Source organism: Thunnus maccoyii, chromosome 22 (genome assembly GCF_910596095.1).
Source record: "Thunnus maccoyii chromosome 22, fThuMac1.1, whole genome shotgun sequence".
Classification (NCBI taxonomy): domain Eukaryota; kingdom Metazoa; phylum Chordata; class Actinopteri; order Scombriformes; family Scombridae; genus Thunnus; species Thunnus maccoyii.
In genome coordinates, this window is record NC_056554.1 from 9,587,308 (window position 1) to 9,610,041 (window position 22,734).

The 22,734-nt window shown below is 39.7% G+C and overlaps 1 protein-coding gene across 5 annotated transcripts in view; it reads left to right on the plus strand.

Annotated features, from left to right (window-relative positions):
* Window positions 1-22,734, plus strand: part of LOC121889359 (sodium/potassium/calcium exchanger 2-like) — a 47,329-nt gene that overhangs the window by 16,970 nt on the left and 7,625 nt on the right. For 3 of the 5 annotated variants that reach the window (XM_042401243.1, XM_042401244.1, XM_042401245.1), the window contains exons 3-6: window positions 2,847-2,894; window positions 4,092-4,200; window positions 16,353-16,451; window positions 18,206-18,288. In XM_042401243.1, coding sequence (XP_042257177.1) covers window positions 2,847-2,894; window positions 4,092-4,200; window positions 16,353-16,451; window positions 18,206-18,288 — 339 coding nt within the window. The remainder of the gene's footprint in view (window positions 1-2,846; window positions 2,895-4,091; window positions 4,201-16,352; window positions 16,452-18,205; window positions 18,289-22,734) is intronic. The other 2 variants (XM_042401246.1, XM_042401247.1) reach the window with 2 other exon arrangements.

The window sequence follows — 22,734 nt, forward strand, 5'->3', positions numbered from 1 at the left end:
GATGCTAGTTGAGTTTTGGAGGCTTAATTTAATGCTGTGGAGATTGCAGTACGTGGAGCATTGTGATGGTAGTTGAATCAAGTATCACCAATGATGGATCCACATTTAGCTTTTGGAATTTGATTCCTTGCAAGCTCTCAGAAATCCAAGCAGGAGGAAATGAGGTAGAAATAATATGGAAAGTAGCTCATAGGATTTATAAAATGTAATGCTGTTATCATAATTCATGATATATCTGTGATATATCTAGAAGAAATTAAGGGCTATTTTAAGGATAAAGTGTTAAAAAAATGAAGGAGTTATTATTCTGTATAATTTGGCTTGGATGTTGAAGCATAAAGGAATTGTAAGTCAAACCCTTTCAGAAATAGACCCCTTTTGTGGACTGACATCACATATGAAAATATCTATAATCCGCCACTGATGTTCAAAAGTCAAGACTTCCAGCCGTGCTTCCAGTTTTTCACCAATGTGCTCAGATTCCTCCGAGAGTCTCTCCTTAAGCTGTGGGCAATTTGAGAGGCCATAGCGGAAGTACAGTGTATTTGCATGATGTCACACTCTTCGTCGATAATTCTCCGTAACAGCGTTACATGCGTGCGGCTGCAGAGGGACATTTATCTCCCTCAGCTGATCCGCTTCCAAGAATGATCCTGATGTGACATTACGTAAGAACTGGAAGCGAGAGCTGCTGGTATTAGAGAACACACAAACTCCAGAGAACATACTAATCTCTCTATGTGATTATTAGTCATAATATTTAACGCTGGCTTAATGAGCGACCCACAGCGTAATCTCTATATGGCACATTCACCTGTTCTCCTCTAACCCTCCTGACTTGCCTTTGAGGCAGGTAATAGGGAGTGAAATAGAATAATTAAACCTTGAGGGTGCTGGGAATTACCAAGAAGATATGAAATGGGTAAAAAATTAGGTTATAGTTGAATAGCTTTGTGGAAAATCTCAGGATTATCTCAGCTTCTGCTCAATTTTTTTTTTTTTTTTTTTGCAAATGTTTAATTTCAGCTTCCTCATTTCTGTAATTATTCTGTAAATATACAGAGGCAAAGCCTAATATATGGTAAATTATGAGCTGTTAAACAGAAACAGTGGGACACAGTGTGTTGTGACATTCACAATGACTGCAGTGGTGGATTTTTTTCTCAAAGTAAAACTCACTCCCAAGTAGAAGTTCTTTGAAGTTAAAGGGAATTTTATTTGAATTAGTAAGTTCATAATTTTGTCACGATAAACAAAGGGAGCTTGAAACAATTTAATTAATAGATAAGCATTTTTTTAATCTAGAAATCTGTTGGGATAGAATGTCAACACCCACATAAGCTTTCACCTCATGAACCAGAGTGTAAAACTATCAAGAGATTTAATATGCAATGCAATGCAGGGTCTTTTAGCATGCAAATGAATCACTTGGTTGACAAGCCTGAAGGCCTTGTCTAAAAATTTGTATATTTGCCCTGCACTTTTAAAAGCTCACAAGATCAAACTGGATCGTTTTCTGCATTTCATCGGGCATTGCGCATCTTATCAACGCACGCCAGTGCCGCCACATTGTGCACATTTCTTTCTGAAGACTGTGTAGGCTGTGAAACAAAGCCTTGATATGCTAAGATCTGAACAAAAAGCTTTGTGTTTGTTCCCTTGCAGCTCGAAGCAGAGGCCTAAAGTGACGTTTATTTCACACATAAACACGTTTTTCGGAGATGAAATGAGCACACTTCAGTCAGGCAGTTGGTGGAAGGCTTTTGTTTCAAAAATAGACTGTCTGTGTTACAGTGCTGCACATGCCAAATATGCCTGCTGAGAATGATGGCAGAGAATTGAGTGATTGTTAAAAGACTGGAGTCACTTTGGCATGATCTGGCATGCATCCACTCACGGAGGCAAAGTTATCACATTAAAACTGGCAGCACTGAACCTGCAGGGCGGCGAGTTCTTACAGCCTTAAAGTCTTTGTTGACTTAAAAGAAAAGTTTAACATTTTGGGAAATACACATGATCACTTTCTTGGCAAGAGTTAGATGCGAAAGTTGAAACCACTTACTTGTTTGTCCATTAAGTCTTGAGCTGGAGCCATAAGATGATTAGCTAAGCTTAGCATAAAGACTGAAGCAGAGGGAAATGGCGAGCCTCCGTCTGTCCAAAGGTAAAGGTTAAATAAGAGAGATGTATATTATAAATGACTACCAGTACCTCTAAAGCACACTGATTAACATGTCACATCTGTACAAAAATGTTTTTAAAAAGTATAAAAATGACAGGTTGTACTGTCTTTGTGCTAAGCTAGTCTTCTCCTGGTTCCAGATATGGAACTTACTTTCAGCAAGAAACAAAATTTTGAACTATTCCTTTAAAACACATTTTGAATTTAATTTTTTTTTAATCCTTTCTCAGTTTGAAAATATTAGTTTCATTTGAAAACTTTTACCTTTTTTTTGCCTTTCCCTGTCACTCTACTTTACTTTTACAGTGTATGCCAGGATATGCCAGAGAATCTGATATGAGTTGACACCCCTTGATTCAAACGGGTGAAATTGAAATGACATTTTTGAATGAATTTCAAGGAAATTCATGTAGACACAATCTAATCTTACTCAGCTTGCGACTGACACAGTATGCGGGCACAGCAGTGGGGAGGAATCTGTCCCTCAAGTCTTGTCCACTTACATCACAGTCAGTCATCGCCGTCACTGTAACTGTGCTGTAATGTCTCTCTCTATCGTCTATTCATCTTGTCCGTCTGGTTGTGTGCGGCATGCTTCACATCTATGTCCTGTTTTCTCTTTCTCTCCTTCTCCCCCCCTTTTACTTCTTCTCTCTTTGTGTTGGATGAGAAGGCGAGTCCTGGGGCGCCAGAGGATGACAGCAAGTTGTCGGTAGGTCCTGTCTGATTGACACTCTTCCCGTCTGCTTCTGTGTTTGTCCCTGTTTCTGTGTAGATGTAGTAGCGTAACTTGTGTTTCTCCCACCATACTGTGAACAAGACATGTACACTGTTATCTCTAACCTTCAGCCTCCCCGTGTGCAGAGAGTAGCTCCGTCTGTTTTCTGAACTTTTTATTTCCAGATTCATTTTGTACACAGCATGCAAAAAAGCAAACCAGGAAGGAGCATGTGTTTAGAAAATCTAAGACACTTCTAACACTTTCAAAAACGTAAACCAGGGTGTTAAGTTTTCATCCAGATTGTAAAGGAAGCGGATAAAACAGGGCGGCAGAAGGAAACTCTACGGGGTCCCACTGAGAAGTCACATCCCTGAGAACATACAGTACACAAGCCCTGGCAGTCTACATGTGTCCCTTGCCTCCCGCTCACACCCATATGGGCCTGTGAATTAGCACCTGACGCCTCCTGTGCGTACGCATCACCTGTGGGCAGCCAAAGGCGGGCACACTCCAAACAGCTGCCACCTTGCCTGGGTCCAGACCTTTGAATCCGCCCCCTCCACCGAGTTGAACGAGTGACAACGAGTTGAAAATTCAGTCTGATATCAGGCAAGATGCCGCCTGCAACGGTGTCTATTTCCCACATTTCTCAAGTTCAGCCTCGGCTGCTGGGGCGACCTTTTGCAACGGCTGTTTTGGGAGAAAGAACTCATATGCCACTTTAATTTTGAATGCATGTCTTAACCCATGGGGCTTATATTTTAAGAAGCTGGAGTACTTTATGGTAGTTTTTACTGGGTTGCAGGTTCCGCTTAGGGGTTTTATGCAAAAGAGGATTAGGGAATCATATTCCAACTGGGAGCACAATTGAAGGTGCTAGAACATCATATATTCATGAACAAATGTTGCAGTTACATGAATACTTCTCTCTGTGCATAAAATGTGCCTAAAATGACCATTCTTTATAAAACAGCATAGTTTCCTGCACTTAGTTAAATCAACTTGGATTAGAAATGGCTTTAGTAAAGTGCTTACATTTAATAGTCTGATGCATATGTGCTTTATGATAGAAATTTTTACCATTTAGTGAACCAGAGTTATGCATTTTTTTCCAATCAGGAAGCATGTCCTAGGTAAAGAGTCCCAGCAGCAGGATGTGTGACTGACATGATATCTGTCCTCTCACAGGCCAGGCCTCGGCTTCAGAGGGGGGGTAGTTCCGCCTCCCTGCACAACAGCTTGATGAGGAACAGCATTTTCCAGCTCATGATTCATACGTTGGACCCTTTAAGTGAAGGTGAGACGGTCAGACAAACTGCACACAGAAAACACAACTCTGAAATGCCGTATTTCACAGATGTTCTCATTTACTGTCCATAAATGTCTCTATTTTCAGGTTGTTCTTGCCTTGAACTTGCTTCTCTCTTGAAAACTGAAAGCGGTTTTGCGACAGCGTGGTTCATTTTGAAACAAACCAAACTGGAAGAAAAATATGTTATGAGCACATAAGAGGTGTTGTTGCCCTGAACTTTAAGCTCATATTGTCAGCATGGTGTTTTTTTCAGTCAAAATAAAAATATCAGCTTCCATCTGTTTGCAAGTACTTCATGTACACCTTAAAATCCAGAAGCTCCGTAACATTTAGAAACACTTGTTTAGCCCCCACATGTCTGGGACGGCATTGATCCTTTTTTAAAAATAGTCGACAAGGCGAGCTCAGTGCTGTGTCAGAGCACAACCGAGGTGGAAGATCATTTTCCTTTAATCCAAGATGAAGGCCTATTAGCTTAGCTAAAGGAAATGTAAAACGGCGGTGTCAGTGCTCGGCACAGAGGATGAATATGTTAATACGCTAGGGGAGGTGCAGTGTCATCCCATTCTCAACCCACCGCGAAAAAGCCGAGGGAAAAGGAGAATGGGGAGCGAAGAGGCAACAGGGGTTCAAGGAGGGCTTGAAGAATTTGTCATTACACTCTCTTCTTTTTAGTTTTGGTGAAAGGTCTTTGAATTAGATGTGGAAGAAGTATATCGTGACATGATGAATCCTAATCCTTTAAAAAATGAATACTAATGCTGAATACTAATGCCTGCTTACTGTATGATGTCATTTTTTATTCCCCTTTTCGCTTTAGCTTTCTCTGAAATGTATGTGCAGTGTGTTATTTGATTAAAGCATCAGTGACAGCATTATTAGATAACAAAATACAACATACTGTAGGACAAGGTCAAACAGCCATTTATAAGAAAAAAACTACGGTCTGACTAAATATGTCCCCTCTGGATTGATTGATCACATTAGGAGACATCTGCTCAGTAGTGAGGACGCATTTCAGCTTTCTCCGAAATGACTTTACATTCCTTGAAAGCCAAACCTTGAATGAGTCAGCTCAGGAAAGATTAATAGGCTGTGCAGAGACGGGCCTTAAAGTGCCCATTAACATGCATCAAGTCGTTGTTGTACGCTGAATCCAAGGCGTCCTGTCTCTGAGTGTATTCATCTGTCTATTTTGGTGATTAAAATGTAAATCATAGCCTGCTGGGGGGAATGGGAGTCTTTACGGACAGGCGTATATGTACAGTTATACATACTCCACCCTGCTGCTCCTTGTAGAGGCATTTATCATGGTGGTTTTGTTTGGGACATCAAACATGCACTGATGATGGTAGACTGAAATATTTTGTTTGACTTCAGGAAGATAAATAGACTGGATTGTGCGCCTCTGTTTTTTCTTATTGTTCAGGTCTAAGTCACAATGAAACATCTAAAAATAAATATCTAAATAAATGTCCTATATGTTATAAATATAATGTTAGTGGTGGATTTAAAATGGTCAAACAGGCCAATTCTGCTTCAGTATGAATGCAGCAGAAATGTGAGGATGTTGCACAGTTTGCCAGATTTGACTGATGAGCCTTTTGGCAAATTACAGGCTGGAAATGAATGCACTGAAAAACACAACAACAGTGTGACATGACTTGAGGATTGAATTAATTAACACAGAGAACAAAAGCAACACTTTGGGCTTCATTTTTATTCGTATATATTATTTTGAATTTTCCATGTAGCAGGTTGGATGTTTTCACAAGCTACAGTGAACATATAGCAGCGATGATGGACTTGGATACATTTTGAAATGCACTCATCAGATGCCACGTGTGTTTATAGTGTTTAATGATTTCATTGACCGTGTTACTGTAAGGGCCCGATAAAGGTCGGCCCAGTTCAGAGATGAGCAAATGTTTTCTATGCACCTTTACCAATATCATTAATGCAAAGTAGCATTTTGTTGGTGCACTCACTGCGTGGAGAGAGTTGAACAGGTGCATCCATCAAAGATGGAGGCTGTGCTGCCTGTCCTCATGTGCTCTTAGGCTTTAAGTGTAGCTCAGCTGGGCCGCGGGGGAGCTGGCAGGACTCCAGCCATACATTTTTCATACACATTTCTCAAAATAAATTGTCTGTGCTTTGCAGCCGAGGGAAAGTCTGAGGTTGTTTGCTAGTGCTGGGAAATGTTTACCTTTCACTTGTTCGACTATCAGAGTGGGGTAATTAGGGATGTGTGTGTGTGTGTGTGTGTGTGTGTGTGTGTCCGTGTTAATGTGTGTGTTTGTGTTTGTGTTCTGGGGGTTTTTCCTGACTCAAAATGAGGCAAAGGTGGTAACTCAAAAAACATGTAGAAGTTCCTAAGCAGATTCATGAGTGACTCCTCACTCCGTCATAACTTCCTTAATCTTGCAGCATTTGATCTGTAATTGACTAAAATTCACTTTTAATGACCATGTTACTATGTTGTTTTGTCATCTAGTGCCACCACAGTTGCTTTTAATGCATTTAATGCAACATAAGTAGGTTGTGAATAAGACAATTTACCATTGCATTTCTATAATTGGAGTCACGATGGCCAGTTAAAAAAAAAAAAAGTATCAAAATCAATGCAGAGATCTTTTTTATTATTGTCAAAGCTTTCATATACAGGTGTGCAGCAGCATTCCCCTCTATGCAGGAAAAACCCTGGTTAATGTTTGTGGATGTCAAGAGTATGTGTGTGGGCATGCAGGTGTGCCTCTCTTAAAGGAATAATTTGAAATTTTGGGAAATATGCTTCTTCGCTTTCTTGCTGACCGTTAAATACAAAGATTGATTCCAATCTCATATCTCTCTGTTGAAAATGAAGCTGTGGCCAGGACAAAGTTAGCTTAGCATAAAGACTGGAAACAGGGGGAAACCGGGCTCTTGCCAAAGGTAAGAAAATACACCTACCACCTCCTCTAAAGCATGCAAAGCGTAAGAGTGACAAGACAGTGCTGGCTGTAGCTTCATATTGTGTGTACAGAGTGATATCGATCTTCTCATCTAACTCTTGGCAAGAAAGGTTATTTCACAAAATGTCAAATTATTCCTCAAGTTTTAATCCTTTCATTAATTTACTAGTATATTTTAATAGTACATTTCTCATCATGGAATAATACATATCAATGGTTAAATGTGCGCTATCAGACTAAATATCACCTGGATTTATCTTATTCTCTGTTTCTGTCTTCCTATCTTTCTTTCTTCTACTGTCCCCTCAGAATTTGCTGACTCTGGTGAGTTACTCTAATTTCTGTATCCCCCCCCTCAAAAAAAAATCTGTTTGTTCTCATTCCAACAGCCTGGAGGCAACTCTTCTTGCCGACATGTCCCTTATGTATACATTTCCCAAGCGCTGCTGTACTGTATGTCAACTCTGTACTGTCCATCCCTGCAGACTCTTTCCTTCAAATATCCATTCTCTTCTGTGGATGTATTCTCCCCGGACACCCTCTGTGACCATTTCTGCATCGTTTTCCCCATTGTCCCCAATCCTCTCTCTCCTCTTATGAACTCCCTTTGGTTCTAGCTTTGGAGCGCTGCTCTCTGTGAGACAGGTAGGCCCCAAAATGAGAGATTTGCGTTATCTTGTCAACATTGTCCTTCAACTCCAGGTTTGTGAGGTCTCTGAATGGTCTTTTCACACTGCAGACATTCAGCTAAAGGAAGGAGATGGAGTGCCACATCCTACAGTAAAGTAGCTGTCTCGACTTGACAACGCTGTGCTTAGTTCATGATTTGGTATTCTGGGCAGATGGAGAGACTTGGTCAGCTGTTTTCTCTTCTCTTCACACGGCCTTTGTCAGGATTTAGAGTCAATAAGAGCTTGACCGAGCAATTAATGGCAATGGACTAAAATTTGTTTGCTTCTACAGGCTTTTACAATTAGCTGTTCACACCAAATCGTTATCGATTTTAAGTATTCAAATGCTTTTTTTAGAGATACGGTAGATGTTTAATCAGCATCCAAATTTCGTTCAAGAACAACAGTTTTCTCGTTCCTGTTATAGTGAATGTCCTTCAGTTTAATAGTACACCTTTAATCCTGCATGCTTTTGTAACACGCAAGAGGCATGTAATAGTCCGGTACAGTTAGTTCCAGGCACAAGTGCACCGCATCTCTTTTTCCATCAGTGCGGAGCTACAAACAATATCACTTAGGAGTGGCATCAAATATTGAACTACAAAGAGAGATGGGGAGGGAGAAGGGCAGAGTGGCTCTCATTCTACTGTCTGAGCCCGCAGTGGATGGTTGAAACAAGCCACGCAAAACAGCATTCACAACTCAAGCTGAGTGCAAGCCTTTAGCTGAAGTCCTTCAATAAGATCTATCACCCATAGATCTGAACTCTGGTGGTGAGTCTGTGCATATCCATAGCTTAGGTTGACCTCAGTATGGAGGAAGGTTGGGTGCTTATGTATGCAGGACATATAGTATACTAGGGGTGATTCCATGAAATTATATGCATTTTTGATAATAATGTGCAAAGATAAAGAATTAATCCATATTTTCAGATATATTTGAAATGAACTCCTTGCGTTTACTCAACAACACTGCTGTGTGATGATGAAGTGCAGCCCTATAAATATGGCGGCACAGAGTAAAGATCTCATCAGACACTTTTCCTGCCGATCATTATCTCACTGAGATAGACTTGAAAAGATTGCTCACAATGCCAGTGTGGTCTTTGTTGATATGAGGCCATTTTTATTGAGCAGACATTGTACGCAAGTCCGCCAAAACCCAAGCAGAGAGAGGACAAGGTCATATTTGTAAAACCTGATATACTCATGTACATATTGATATTGGCAGACAGTGCGTTTATGCGTTAAACTGGTGAGGCAATGGGTGGTTTGACCAACTGTTTCATTCGGAAAGGTTTTGATGCAGACATGGAAGGAAATAAGTTCAACTTACTGTAGGTTTATGTGCGTGGTTTATTGTGAAATCTATTTGGACAAATTCATGTTCAAAACAGAAGGAAATTAATAAGCAGAAGAGGAAACAAGAAAGGGAAAAGGAAACTTACAACTTTTCAATTTTAGCCTCATGACATTCCATTATTTTTATAGCCATAAAGGGTGAGAGGTGAATCCACTCATCCGGTCAACATTTCCAGATTGCCCCATACTGTCCCCCCCACCCCCCCATCCCTCTGCCACCAGTACTGTCTGTGTGGTGACCCAGGGCCCCATTGATCACATGGTTCAATAATGTAACCGCTGTCACTGACCTTCCAAACCCAATGTTTTCCATTAATGCAGATATAATATATTGACATTCTACTGTACGCTTTTCATTATTGGTGTCAACTTAACATTTAACATTTTCAGCATTTGATTACATGTAACACACACTAAGAAAATGAGGGCGTACCTGTATGTTTGAAAGAGAAGCATCTTCATATACATATTAAAAATTAACTAAATAATGTACAGTATTTATAATGTAATAAGTATATTGTAAGAGCATATAAAACTACATGTTTACTATTAATGTGAATTTGAGAAAAAGATGATGAAAAGTCATATTTTGTATCATAATTTTGAAGAAAAATGACAATATGTTGATTGGCATGTCGTGCAAAATATACTATATATGGGAGATCTTATTTTTTACACAAATAGTTCAACAATTTGGGAAATATGCTAATTCTTGCTGAGATTTAAATGAGAAGATTGATGTCACTCTTATATGAGAGTGACATCAATCTTCTCAGCAAACTCTCGGAAAGAAAGCGAATAAGTGTATTTCCTAAAATCAGCAATAATTTCTTTAATATTTATTAATGTGTATTTCATAAGAGATCCTTACTTGTTTCGCTAGATAATTGCACTTCCAGTATGTTATGTAACTGTGACCAGCCAACCGACACCTACCAACCCATCATCCCTCCATCTCCAGCACCAACACACACACACACACACGTATATAACACACACACACACGCACACACACGTCACACCCCCCTCCCGCGCCCTCTGAGCCACCCCGCGCCGGGTGGGTGAAAGAATCAATGTTAAAAGCCTTTTTGCTTCAGCACAGACTGTGAATTTCCCTGACACCCCAACCCCCAGCAGACAGAGTGGGCATGCACACACACGCACTCACACACACAGCTCACCAGAGGTTTAGAGGTCACACCACAAGGACAAGAGGGCCCCTGATAAACGACAACAAGCCTCCCTCTCTCTCTCTCTCTCTCTGGTAACAGAGGGCAAACAGATGACTGCGCTGCCAGTGATTGTGTCGTGGGTTAATTGCCCTCCGAGCAACCTCAGTTAGAGGCCAGCTTTGCAGTTGGTAGTGCACTTCAAACCTAAATCGCCTGATCATACGGGATTGAGGCACTTGTCTGGGAGTGCAGCAGATGAGCAAGACACTCTCAAAGGGGACGTGTTTTCATCTCATTAGATTGTGTTTTCAGGGCTGCCAAGACTCGCATTTGGCATGAGAATCGCACCATAATCCCCTCAAATGTGAGTGGAGTGGTTGCCCACTGTTGGGCAGAATTCGATAGTAGTGTGAGTGCATGTGGGCTTGCGGGTGTGGGCATATACAGTACTTACTGCACTGCGCACCTACAACATGTACAGAGCTTGAAATCTATGCTTGTTAAAGAGAGTTTAAGTGTCAGTTTACCCAAGTTATGGAAAACATTTATCTCTCTAGTTGTATATAGGTAGCTTTGGTTTTGTTTAGAAATGGATCACAGTGAAGTCTGCTGAGTACGCAGAATATCAAGGTCACTGTTACTGTTCAGTTTCTTAGCCACGCTAAGGGTGTGGCTCTAAGGATGGCAACGTTGGTCAGCTGCTTTGGTGATGTGTACTTAAAAGCACCACCATGAGGTTTGCATTTGTGGTTTTGTGGATGGATTGTCAATAAAATGTGGTACAGAAATCCCTGTTCCACTCAGGATTAGTTGTAATCATTTTCCATCTAGTGCCACCATCAGGAGAGGATTATTATATTGTCCAATACTTTGGTTTATGACTAATACCTGCAAAATTAATGACATTCCCATCAGCCTCAGCTTTATTTTGTGTTTAGAGCTAATTAGCAAATTATAGTATGCTAACACGCTAAACTAACATGGTACACATTATACCTTCTATGTTAGCATTTAGGTGGCAGAAATATCAGATCCAGATATCATAAAATCTGGGCAAATAAAAGTCAAACAATTTACATGAATGAGGTAATTAGGCATTATGTAATGTGGGTGAACCAATGTCCATTTGTGTAGGACATGTGTGGTAATTGAAATAAATACAAAGCTTATAAATGAGAAAATGTCTTTTTTAATTTTGTTGTAGCAAATTATGTAATACACCAACCATTATATATTTGATATATTTCTAAACATATTTGTACCTTTTGGTTAAGAGAATTGGACAGAGCAATGCTAAAAACTGAATCCCCATGCCATTAGTTATTTATTGTCAAACCAGGCAGAACAGCATGTGTTAGAGTGCAGCTCCAGGCTGTGAGCTACTGTACTTTCCAAGATAAAGTGCAGTGTGGGAAGTCTTGTGGTCTGGTGTCTTCTGTTCTGCTGCTTCACGCTCAGCTGCAGGTTTGAATTCCCGGCTAATTCATCATGCAGATGTGCTGACCGTCTATTTACTGTACCACGAAGAACTGCTACAGTAAGGGAATCAAATTAATTGTTCGGGTTTCATTGTGGAAATAAAATGCTGAATCATCAAGCCTTTGACTAAGCTTGCGTGCAGAGGAGAGGAGGACTCATCTTTTTGTTGCATGTTGACCCAGTAAAATCTCTTCTGACTTTCCTGTTCTGTTTGTTTTTTAATATATCATTTTATGAACCTCTTATATATATATTTTTTAGTATATTGACTGCCCCTGCCCCCTCCCTTCTTCTTGCAAATCTTCTCTAATAGCATCTAACCTGTGCCATTGGCAGGCTCTTTATCAGACTGAGTTATTGTTCGACTATGATGTATTTTATTTATAATTCAATTCTTGCTGCTTTGTTTTGCACTTATGCAGGGATGATTCGGAGAGACTTTGTCTTTCTGTATACAGTATGTCACCTTCTTGTGCCTGTGTGAGTGTTTGTACAGTATATGATGTAGATCCAGCGGACCTGTCTTGTTCTGTCATGTTCACTCTTTTCCTTTTCTCTGTGTGTTCGTTGCCTTACCCTTGTCTTTTGCTGTGATGTTGTAGAGCTTGGGACTTATGGGAAACTAAAATATTATCACTCAATGACTGAGGAAGGTAAGCCCGAATGTTTTCACTTGATTCTTTGTGTCAGCTTTTGCCATCCCTCTTTGTTTTCTCCATCTTAATCATGAAACAGCACCTCCAGCCCCATTGTTTTTGTTTTGGTTTTTTTCCGCTTGTGACATACAGTTTTGGCTTTTTAGTTGGACAACCTCTCTGAGATTTCACTGACATAAGTGCAAATCATGTTAGCCATGCCATTTTTTTCAATTTACTTTTTACTCTCATTTTTTTATTTTTTTTTGGCTTAATTTTCAGTTCTGCCCAGAAAATATGTACATATTGTGTGTTACTGTGTATAGTGATTTTATGGATTTTTTATTCTACTTATTAATAAGATATTTTAAATGAAGACAACTGCAGTCATATGTTGCTTATGTTTTATTTTGTGAGAAACAAACTGCTACGTTGGATTCTTGGTGAAATTTTAAGACATTTATTATTATGCAGGCTGGTAAACCCTCACACAAACACACACACACACACATACACACACACACAGATGAACAGCATACCATCCCCTGCCCCACGCTCAGTAAACATAAGCACAAGGTTTTCTTTTTTCTTTTTCTTTTTCTTTTCTCCTTTGGCACTGTTTCCATTCTGCGCCGCTGAGAAATACATCATCCATGCCTCAGCGCTCACTTGGAGGTTCCACTTGCACCAGCAGCGGGTGCACAGTCGTAAGATGTACGTTGCTGAATTTGGCAAACTGGAGTGACTCATCCACCCAGTGGTTGCGTAACAGGCAGAGCTGACAGGGAAGATGAGTGGCTGTGTAACAACGGCGAGGGAAGGGCTGGACTTGGTTAGTCTTAAAGACTATGCGATTGCATCATTATGCAAATTGGGTAGTTCTGACAATGCGTGCACCTTAAATGGACCTCCCAGGAAACATTTTCCCCACATTTCATAGACTGAAGTCATTTAATCGAGAAAAAAATGTGATTTTGCTTCGTTTTAGAGCATTTGTCTAAACATAAGCGATGGGCTTTTTTCGTCTTTGTACTCACTTTGATTCATGCACTTTGGTTGGATGATATTTTTCTTTTTGGTTTGCCCTACTTTGATCCATACCCTACAGGCAAAATGCAGTGATCATATATTTGGTGTAAATTGAGACCTGAATCTGACTTGTTGACCTCAGTTTCACTAAATAAAAAAATACTTTGTCATAGAAATGTATAATTTGTTTGAAAACAGCATTTTCAATTTGGAGTAAACTACAAAACAGAGATGAAAACCAAGGCAAACCCCAGGTAACTGCACTCTGGCTGTATAGTTATTGTATTCTGGCTTTGTATTGCTGCCCAGGCTGTAGTAACTGTGTTTCAGCTTGGTAATCTCTGAACTACAGAATTCACCATCACACTTAATACACTTTCTGCCACAAAGAGACAACCAACTAGACGGCTAACGCAAGAGAGCCGTATGAAGTGAAAGCTAGCTAGTGAGATAGCCACAGATAGCTGTTGTTTGTAAATGAAAATATCCATTGACATATTTCAGTAAGTTATTCCACATAATTAAATGAGGCAGTAAATACAATTAGCAAAGAAAACAGATAAACTCCTGCTAACGCTAATTAGGTTAGCAGATATCAGCATGCGATATGGTGTGATTAAGCTACCTTTAAATCACATTACATTACAACCACATTAAATTGTAAATTTAGTAAATGTTACAAGTAGATGGACAGACAGACACCTAGCAAAACTGAGGTACATTTAATTTCTAAGCTGTGGACTGTAAATAATCAAAATAAAGTTAAAGAAACTGGCTTAAGTGGACAAGAAAGCTGAGAAAACACATTATGGTTATAAATACAGCATTTCCCCCCTCTTGTATTTCATGAGGATTATACAAAAACACTATCATCAGCATTAAAAGCAGTATCTGCATTTTTTCAGGTATTATCATTAGTATGCAGGTTTTTTGGCAATGATTTTGGAGGTAAAATAATTAGCTTAAAAAGGAATAGAAAGATAGTAATGCTCATTTTATCTGTACTGCAGTTTGCCGGCCAGCCTGAAAACTTTTTTTTTTTCTCCCTAACTTTACTGCTTGTGTAGTTACTGCTCTCTCTCTTCATAGGTAGACATATTTTATTACTGAACCCTCATGTGGATCTTTTCAACTGTTAAAGAATTTCCTTTCAATGCCTACAGCAGCAAGCCCAACCCTGCTACTTGTATAACCAAGTAGAGACAACAATCTCACGCCCACATTTGCATTAATGAACACACGCAAATACCCACTCACTAGCATACCAACTGACAGTGACTGCCTACGGTGAGTGATGTCAAGACAGTGGAATGTGTGATTGCAGTCTTGTGAAGATGTACAGTATATGTGTGTGTGTGTGTGTGTGTGTGTGTGTGTGTGTGTGTGTGTGTGTGTGTGCCTGAAAAAAGAGAGACAGGGAGGAGCTGTGCATTGCCAAACAACAAAAAGGCAAAGTGGGAGAAAGATGATACGAGTGAGAAAAGCAGGGGCGATGAAGAAATGTAGAGTGAGATGGCGGAGACAAGAGGAAGGCCGGTGGTGACTTGGTGGTGTTTAATGATTTTGCAAGAAGGTCATAGTCAGTGTTGACATGGTTTGGTGGAGTACGTATCGACGCGTCACTGTGTCAAGCACTGACAAATCAGCCATGCCCTCTTAAAATGAAAAAAAAAAAAAAAAAATCTTTCACATTGATTACAATAGTCTGATTGGGACAAGGCAGGACACGCATGCAAAGACGGACACACACAGGAAGTGAGTGAAACATGACAACGTAAACGTTAATGATGAACAGTAGGTTTAACACAAAATATCTGACATTGTAGTTTTATTTTAAAAGACAAAACTCACAGTCTAGCCGTCAAATATTAACATGGGAACTCAAAATAAACTGCACTACATGGTTTTGGTTCATCATATTTCTTCTTGTCTCAGTACTGTATTGTTGTTTGTGTGTGTGTGTGCCGTTGTGGGGATTTTGAGCCATGGGGATTTTGTGGAAAGTCATTGTTCCACAAGCCAGCGGCCAGTCATCACTAGTCATTACAACACAGGCAGAATTGCCTTGCGTGAGCCATTATTTGTAATGTCAAGAGGGCATGCTGCTTATGTAAGCAACAAGGTCATGATGTTCAATTGGTTGGACTGGTTTCAACAATTCAGTGCACTGCGTCATAGCTTCATCTTTCCAGTTATTGAAATCAATAAATGTTATCTGCAAAAATATATCTACCAGTGATTTTCTTTAAACATCTGTTCCAATTCTCCAACTAGCAGATGTGTCTTAAATGCTGCAGTGTTAGTGTTTTTTCTGAGGTTTTGCACACAGCAACTGCACTTCAAAACAGGAGTGCACATGAAGCTAAAAAAAAGTGAGTAGCTACTATATAAATCAGATGCCTCCTGTTTGATTATATGAATACAGATTTTATTTGAATTGCTTTGACACCAAACTAAACCTTTGGTTGTATGTATTTTCCCACTAGCCTCTGACATCTCTTGTGAATTTTTTTGATCTGATATAAGAACTGTATAAGAACAAACTGACCTCTTCACAAGAGATTCCCTCCGCGCTGGCTTTGCCTCTACCAAGGACCAGGACATTGCAGGATCATCAGTATATGATATGCTATGTCATATTGACTGTCAGTGTTGTCTGAATGGCAGTTTTGTGTTAATCCGCCGCCCAGTCTGCACTGTGCTTTTGAAAAGTGACCCATCTGGGGTCAAAGGTGACGGCGAAGGAGCTCTGACTGGGATGAGGCCGAGAGGCTTTGAAGATGCTGCAGTACTGCAGCGCTCTGCTCCACATTTAACCGCTGTGGCGATTGTTTTGCAGGTAAATTTCGAGAGAAGGCATCCATCCTTCACAAGATCGCTAAAAAGAAATGCCAAGTAGAGGACAGTGAGAAGGCCAATGGAGTAGCAAGCCGTTCAGGTAGGAGGCTTACTCATATTTTCCTCAGATTTTAACTACATATTCAGAAAGAGTCAAACTTTGTGAGTAGGTGTTACCCTGCTAAATATTTCATATATTAGTCACTGGGATTTCCGACTGAAATCGTTAATGAGCGTCACATCCGATGTTAAACAAGCATGACATTATCAAGAACTACTAAATTGATTGCAAGTGTTGTCTTCAAGCAGTATTTAAATCAATCACAGTCACTGCCAAGTGTAATTTATGTGTGTTTTTCACTTCAAAGAGCACTGGACCAAAGGATGAACAGGAGGCGCTTTCATGGCCACAATGTAGTCAGAGCAGCAGAATCAAAGCGAGACATAGATGTTTATCAACAAGGCAAAATTATGCTAACAGCGCGGCATTAACATATTACCATCTTAATCAAAATGCATGACTGGTAGTCATGTCAGTATACTTTATTTTTTAGGCCTCACATTTCTCAAATTAATTTTGTGATCTCTGTAGTAAAAAATTTACTGCAAATGTATTAAACGTCAATATAGTTCAGTGTATGATGCGTGTGATTAGTTGCATATCCCGTCTTTATCAGTAATATCACAGCATCCAAGTAAAGGAAATAGGTCACGTGTTGGACGATAGTGGTACCAAGTCACATTATCCATCTGAGAATCTTTCTAATTGTGTCACAACCACACTTGGATTAAAGCAATTTCCACGGCAATTATAGTTTTATCATCTGATTACATGGCTTTCAGCTCTTTGTATGTTAATAAGGGCTGTTAAGTAAGTCTGGCCTCAAATGAAATGGAGTCATATCCGCCACCAGGATATGATGAGAGAGGGATGATAGTAACAGCCTCAGACATATAATGTACCTTTTGATCATCACATTCAAGATTAAAATGATTTGTTTTATTGTCTCATTAAGATTTCCACCCTTATCATAACTTTGTTTTACACCTGAATGCAAAATGGAAATATTAATGGAACAGACTGTATATACACACTGTAAATTGACTTGAAGTTGGAAAATTGAGTCAGTAGAAAACACTGAGATTAGCCAAACCAATTAGCAAATTGAAGACATAACCTTGGGCTCAGTGCCTTTTTTTTCTTACTATTTTATCACATATGACAAATTAATGATTATATACAGCAGTGGTGGAGCTATTTATATGCTGTATTTAAGTGGAAATTGCATCACTGAAATGTAAAAATACTAATAAACTTCATTACAATTACAAAATTACATTCAAATCTTACTTAAGTAAAATTACAAATATTTAAACAGAAAAATGTACTTAAAGCATCAAAAGTAACAGTGTTAAAAGCTACATTTTATAATATTAGATTTTTTATTTCATGTGCATTATTGTGTAAGAAGCCATTTCATGTTGTAGCTGGTGGAGGGTGGTTTCATTTAGGTGTAACTATGTATCATATTTAATAAGTTATCAGAGGTTTATTGTGTAAAATCTTTATCTGCAAAGTAACCTCACTTCTCAAATATATGTAGTGGACGAAAAAGTATCATATTTACCTCTAAAATAAAACTTAAAATGGTAAAGTATCTCAAAACTTTACTTATAATACTTTGTTTAACATAGAAAGCATTTAGATACAATTTGTGGGGTTGAAGGGGTTAACTTTAACATTGCTGAGGTGCTGTCTCCCACCTTTCTCTACGTCATAACAGCTAACACTGTCAGGTCTATTTGAGGCACTGACAGCTTCTCACTTTAATTAATCTCTGAACTTCTGCGCAGATAAGAACCTTCCAAACAGCTCCAGCGTGGAAGTGGAGGTGACACCACCCATGAATGGAACCGCAGGGCAAGAAGGGGAAACGGTAAGAAATCGAAGGACACACACACACACACGCACACACACACACGCACCACAATAAAGGGAGAAACTGCAGTGTATTCTACCAGATTCCTTTGTTATTTAGCCCAAAATATCCCACAGCCAACTCACCAGGTCGTCTTATGAGAAAGCAACAAAACTGAGAGATGGACATCAAAGTTAGAGAGACATTTATGAATATTTAATGTCTCTCATCTGTGTCTGTGTTCCACCTTGAGTGTGATTGATGCAAAGGTTGCACTGACTATGACACAGGTCACTACTGCTGATAATTTCCCAGCATGCACTCGGGCAAGTTCCTCCATCTTCAGCCAGACCTGCCAAAGACCCGCCTTCTCCCACTGAGTTCTGTAATCACACTCCTCACTCACCTGCTGCTCCCCGCCGCTGGGTGCTCGAGACCAACACACTCGCGCACACACACACACACACTGACGCACAGCCAGGCACGGAGAGCCTCCGAATGGCACCTGCAGCAGTTGTACTGGCATGAGCGATGACGATGGGATGCAGCAACCCGCTAGGCCAGCATACGGTCCTGGGGCAAGAGGGCAGCGATTCAAAGTCACACACTGAGAAGGATGCAGGAAGAGGAGACGGGCGTGTCGGTCATCCTGCTGGATTCCCGCTCGGTATTTTGAGACGACCAAAAATAAAGCCAAGATAGGCTGAATCCTGCCACCATTCTTTAACAGGCCGAAAAGTTGTATTTTCAGTTTGGTCTTGAAATATTTAGCTTCAGATATTGGATAAAAATAAACAAATGTTTTTCTACTAGCTGCAGATGTAATTTTCTGTTGATTGTCAGTTCATTACAGTGTGTAAAATACACATTAAAACACAGATTAATCGCTCAAGATTTCAGTTCTGGTGGGTCTGGTGACACCTGTGGTTGCTGGTGATAATATTAATAACATCTTTACAATACAAGTCCCAGAGTGTTATTGGAAATAACATATCAATCAATCATTGGTAGCAGAAAACGCATTTTGAGCTGCTACTCTGTAAGAGATGCAACAGAAGAAGACACACAATTTGTTTAACTGTTCTTTATAAATTGCTGCAGTTATACTCGTTTTGTGTACAAAACTATGTGATGTGCAAAATTCCAAAGACACAAGCTCTCATCGAGTTCACATGTGTTGTTTCCTGTGAATCCCTTTTGCATGCGCACACCATTTGAATCCAACGTGGGAATGGCGGAATACACCACTGACAAATTACTATTCAAGCCATAAATAGCACCAGAAATTGGGTTTCGATACGGAGGGAATTTATATCCTTAGTATTGCCATTGAAATTATTTTTCTCTGACATAATGAGTTTTCAAATCAAAACTTAGTGTGGCAGCATTTTCCAAATAATTTTTCTCAAGAACTAAAACTAATTTAATCGACTGTTCTCTGGGTTAATCTGGTACAGTTAACCTTGGCTCAAGCTACTAACCCACTATATTAATTCACTATCTTTTTTTCCCAACTGATCTTGTATTGCAGGGATTTGTAAAGGCTTAGCAAATAAACTGTAATATGGCCAGTAGTTTTGCATACAAAGGTCTCCACAATACTATAGGGACACATTGTAATCTTGCGCGATCCCCCTTTGAATCAAAGCCCAGTCTATGAATAACACAGTTCTAATATACCAAGTTGTAGGAACTGAATTAAAACTAAGACCTTTCTGTTCCTAAAAAATGGATACTGCAGCACTTTGAGATAAAGCATTCCTTGTAGGTAAGATAGTCTATAAATACAAACTGCTGTGAGAACATATAGGACGATCTCAGAATAAACTGCACAAGAAACCGCTACAGATGAGCTCTGATTCGCCACATGCCCATGTGTGTATTGATTTATTCCACTGCACCAAGTTGTTTTCAGATTGATCTCTCTCTCTGAGTTAATAATAGTCTTTACTGATAAAACTGTCATCACTCCCCTGAAGCTGAAAATATTTGCATCTGTAAAAATCGAGGCAATGCAGCCTATTTCAGCCAATTTTTAGACTCGCTTCAAAACTTTTGAGGTGAAGGCAAAAAAGCTGATAGATGAAACGGTGATTCACAAAATTTGGAAGATCTCAACGCCTATTGGCATGCCCAATTCTAACATGCTGCTATTTTTAGAGGTCCGTCCCACAGTGCACCTGTCTGTGTCAGCCAGGAAGTAGCTGGAAACAGCTCACACCTCCATATGCTGCCAGAGGGCCTGTCATACTAATTGTTCAATTCCTCATGGATACCTTGGCAACCAAGACTGGGGAATAAGGGGATAGTTAAGGTCAAATTAAAATCTGCAGCAGACTTCTAGCACAATTTCCTGGCTCCCCTTTTGTTGTTAAAACCCAAGAGGGCTGTGGTGAGAGAAATTATCATATTATATTCCCCGAAACAGCAAAAATTAAAGGGTTCATTTTTCATGAAAGCAATATTGTATCGTGAACATGTATAGTACACATTCATCCAGTTCTAATTTTATAATGTTTTTTTCTTGTAAAGATGAATGATGAGCACATTCAGTCTATGACTCACAGCAAATTGTCTGTATAAAAGATATTCACTTTCAGTGCGTATTTTGAATATTTATGAGAGCATAAAGCTCCTTTAATCACTTCTTTAAATAAAATACTTGGAAATTAAAGAAAACCACAACCAACGGGAATTTATGACTCATCCTACCTCCTTTAACACAGCTAAGACGATTTGAATAAAATACTGTGTGTATCATGTGTTTCATGGGTTCTAGGATAGAAATAACATCTGATTTGAATATTTTTTTTCTTTTCTTTTCTTTTTGCAAAACCACATGAAGCCTCTGTGTCAAAAAAATAAATCTAAATAGCAGGTGCAGATACAGCTGTTACGCTGTATAAAGAGTTATGTTCCAGACTGTACAGTGTCAATACTACAAGGATATTGCACAAGAATATTTGACAAATTTAACAAATTGTTGCAGTCTGAAATCTGTGCATTTGTGATACTAAAAGTTGTATCAATAAGTAATGAAAATCAGGTTTCCAGCTTCATTGCAGCTTTGTTGCAGCTGTGCTTGTGAACAGTTTTTTTTTGACCATTTCAATTTGTGTAGCTTTGTTGCCTAACACCAGGTGCCAGCACACACGCTTCCCCTCCGGGAAGAAAAAAAATAGTAAATGTCACACCTCCCCTTGCAGCTCTGTGGTGTCTGGTAAAAGTCAGTGCCTTTAATCTCGGAGTTGGCAGTGTTGCCAACTGAGGCCCCACAGGGCAGGAAAGGCCCCCAAAGGGCTGGCATTTGGGAACCAACTCAGGGTCGGGAGCACAGGCTCTATGGGGTACTTCAGCCTAGAAAGCAAATAAAGCAAATCATGAATAGACAAATGACAAACTCATGGTGTGCAGTGTCAGCCAAAAACAGTATCCTTATCAATGAAAGACTTGGAGGCCAAACTGCAGTGCACCAGCACAATCAATGACCTGAATCAAGAGACTTTTCCTGTTATGAGATTAGGTGACGGCGATATTGCTATTATTATCCTGCAGACACTGCCGTCAATACACAACCTCTGATATCCTTACGTCTTTGAGGGGCGTGAGTTTTGTTCAGAATTGATCTTCATAAAGCCTCAGGTTTTTGCTTTTAGGCCTTTTAACTGATAACAATACAGCCATCTGGATAAGGAGAGGAGGAGAAATCAGAATGCTGAGCATAAGTGATGCAAGCAGCTGTTTAGCAGCTCTGATTACCAAGGTTACCAGGCAATACTCAACAGCAGTAGCTGTCACAGCAGGATAAGCTCCATACGATTCATGATTTGTGCAGGAGCCCTGTTTACAGCTTTCTGCTTCACTCTCTGGGCATGCTTAGTTGATATGATTGATACTGTTAATACTTAAATAGTCTTCTGGAGAAAATAATATTTACAGAATGACATCTGCTATCAGCATCTGTCCCTCTGTATGTCTTTTGCACCCTTTTTCTGCCTGTTCTTTTTTTACACCTTGGCTCACATCACTCTCAAAAGGGCAAGAGACAAATTCTTTTTCATCAGTGTGTTCTGATCAGATCTGCATGTGTGGACCTGTTCTCTGCAGGTCCCCATGGCTTCTTAGCATCCCGTATAATTGAATACAAAGGGACCTAAGACATCTTTCCACTCTCAGAAGGCTTTGTTATGAAAGTTTGCAAGTGCCAGAATGTTTAATTTAGAATCTGCTTTTGCATGAATCAGCACAAAAGCTGAACAGGTAAGGCAGATTAATACTATACATGAAGATAATTCAGTTGGCTTTCTTAGAGCCCATCTGCCTTTAAGTATTTGTCAACTTCAGATAGTGACAGCTTATTTGACGCCGATCTGCAGAGAGGTGACAGTCTTTGGCTCGCTTGGCATTCCACTGGCAGGTCCAATCAGACCCCGGGGGGTCTGCTGGTACAGTCAGCAGTGATGA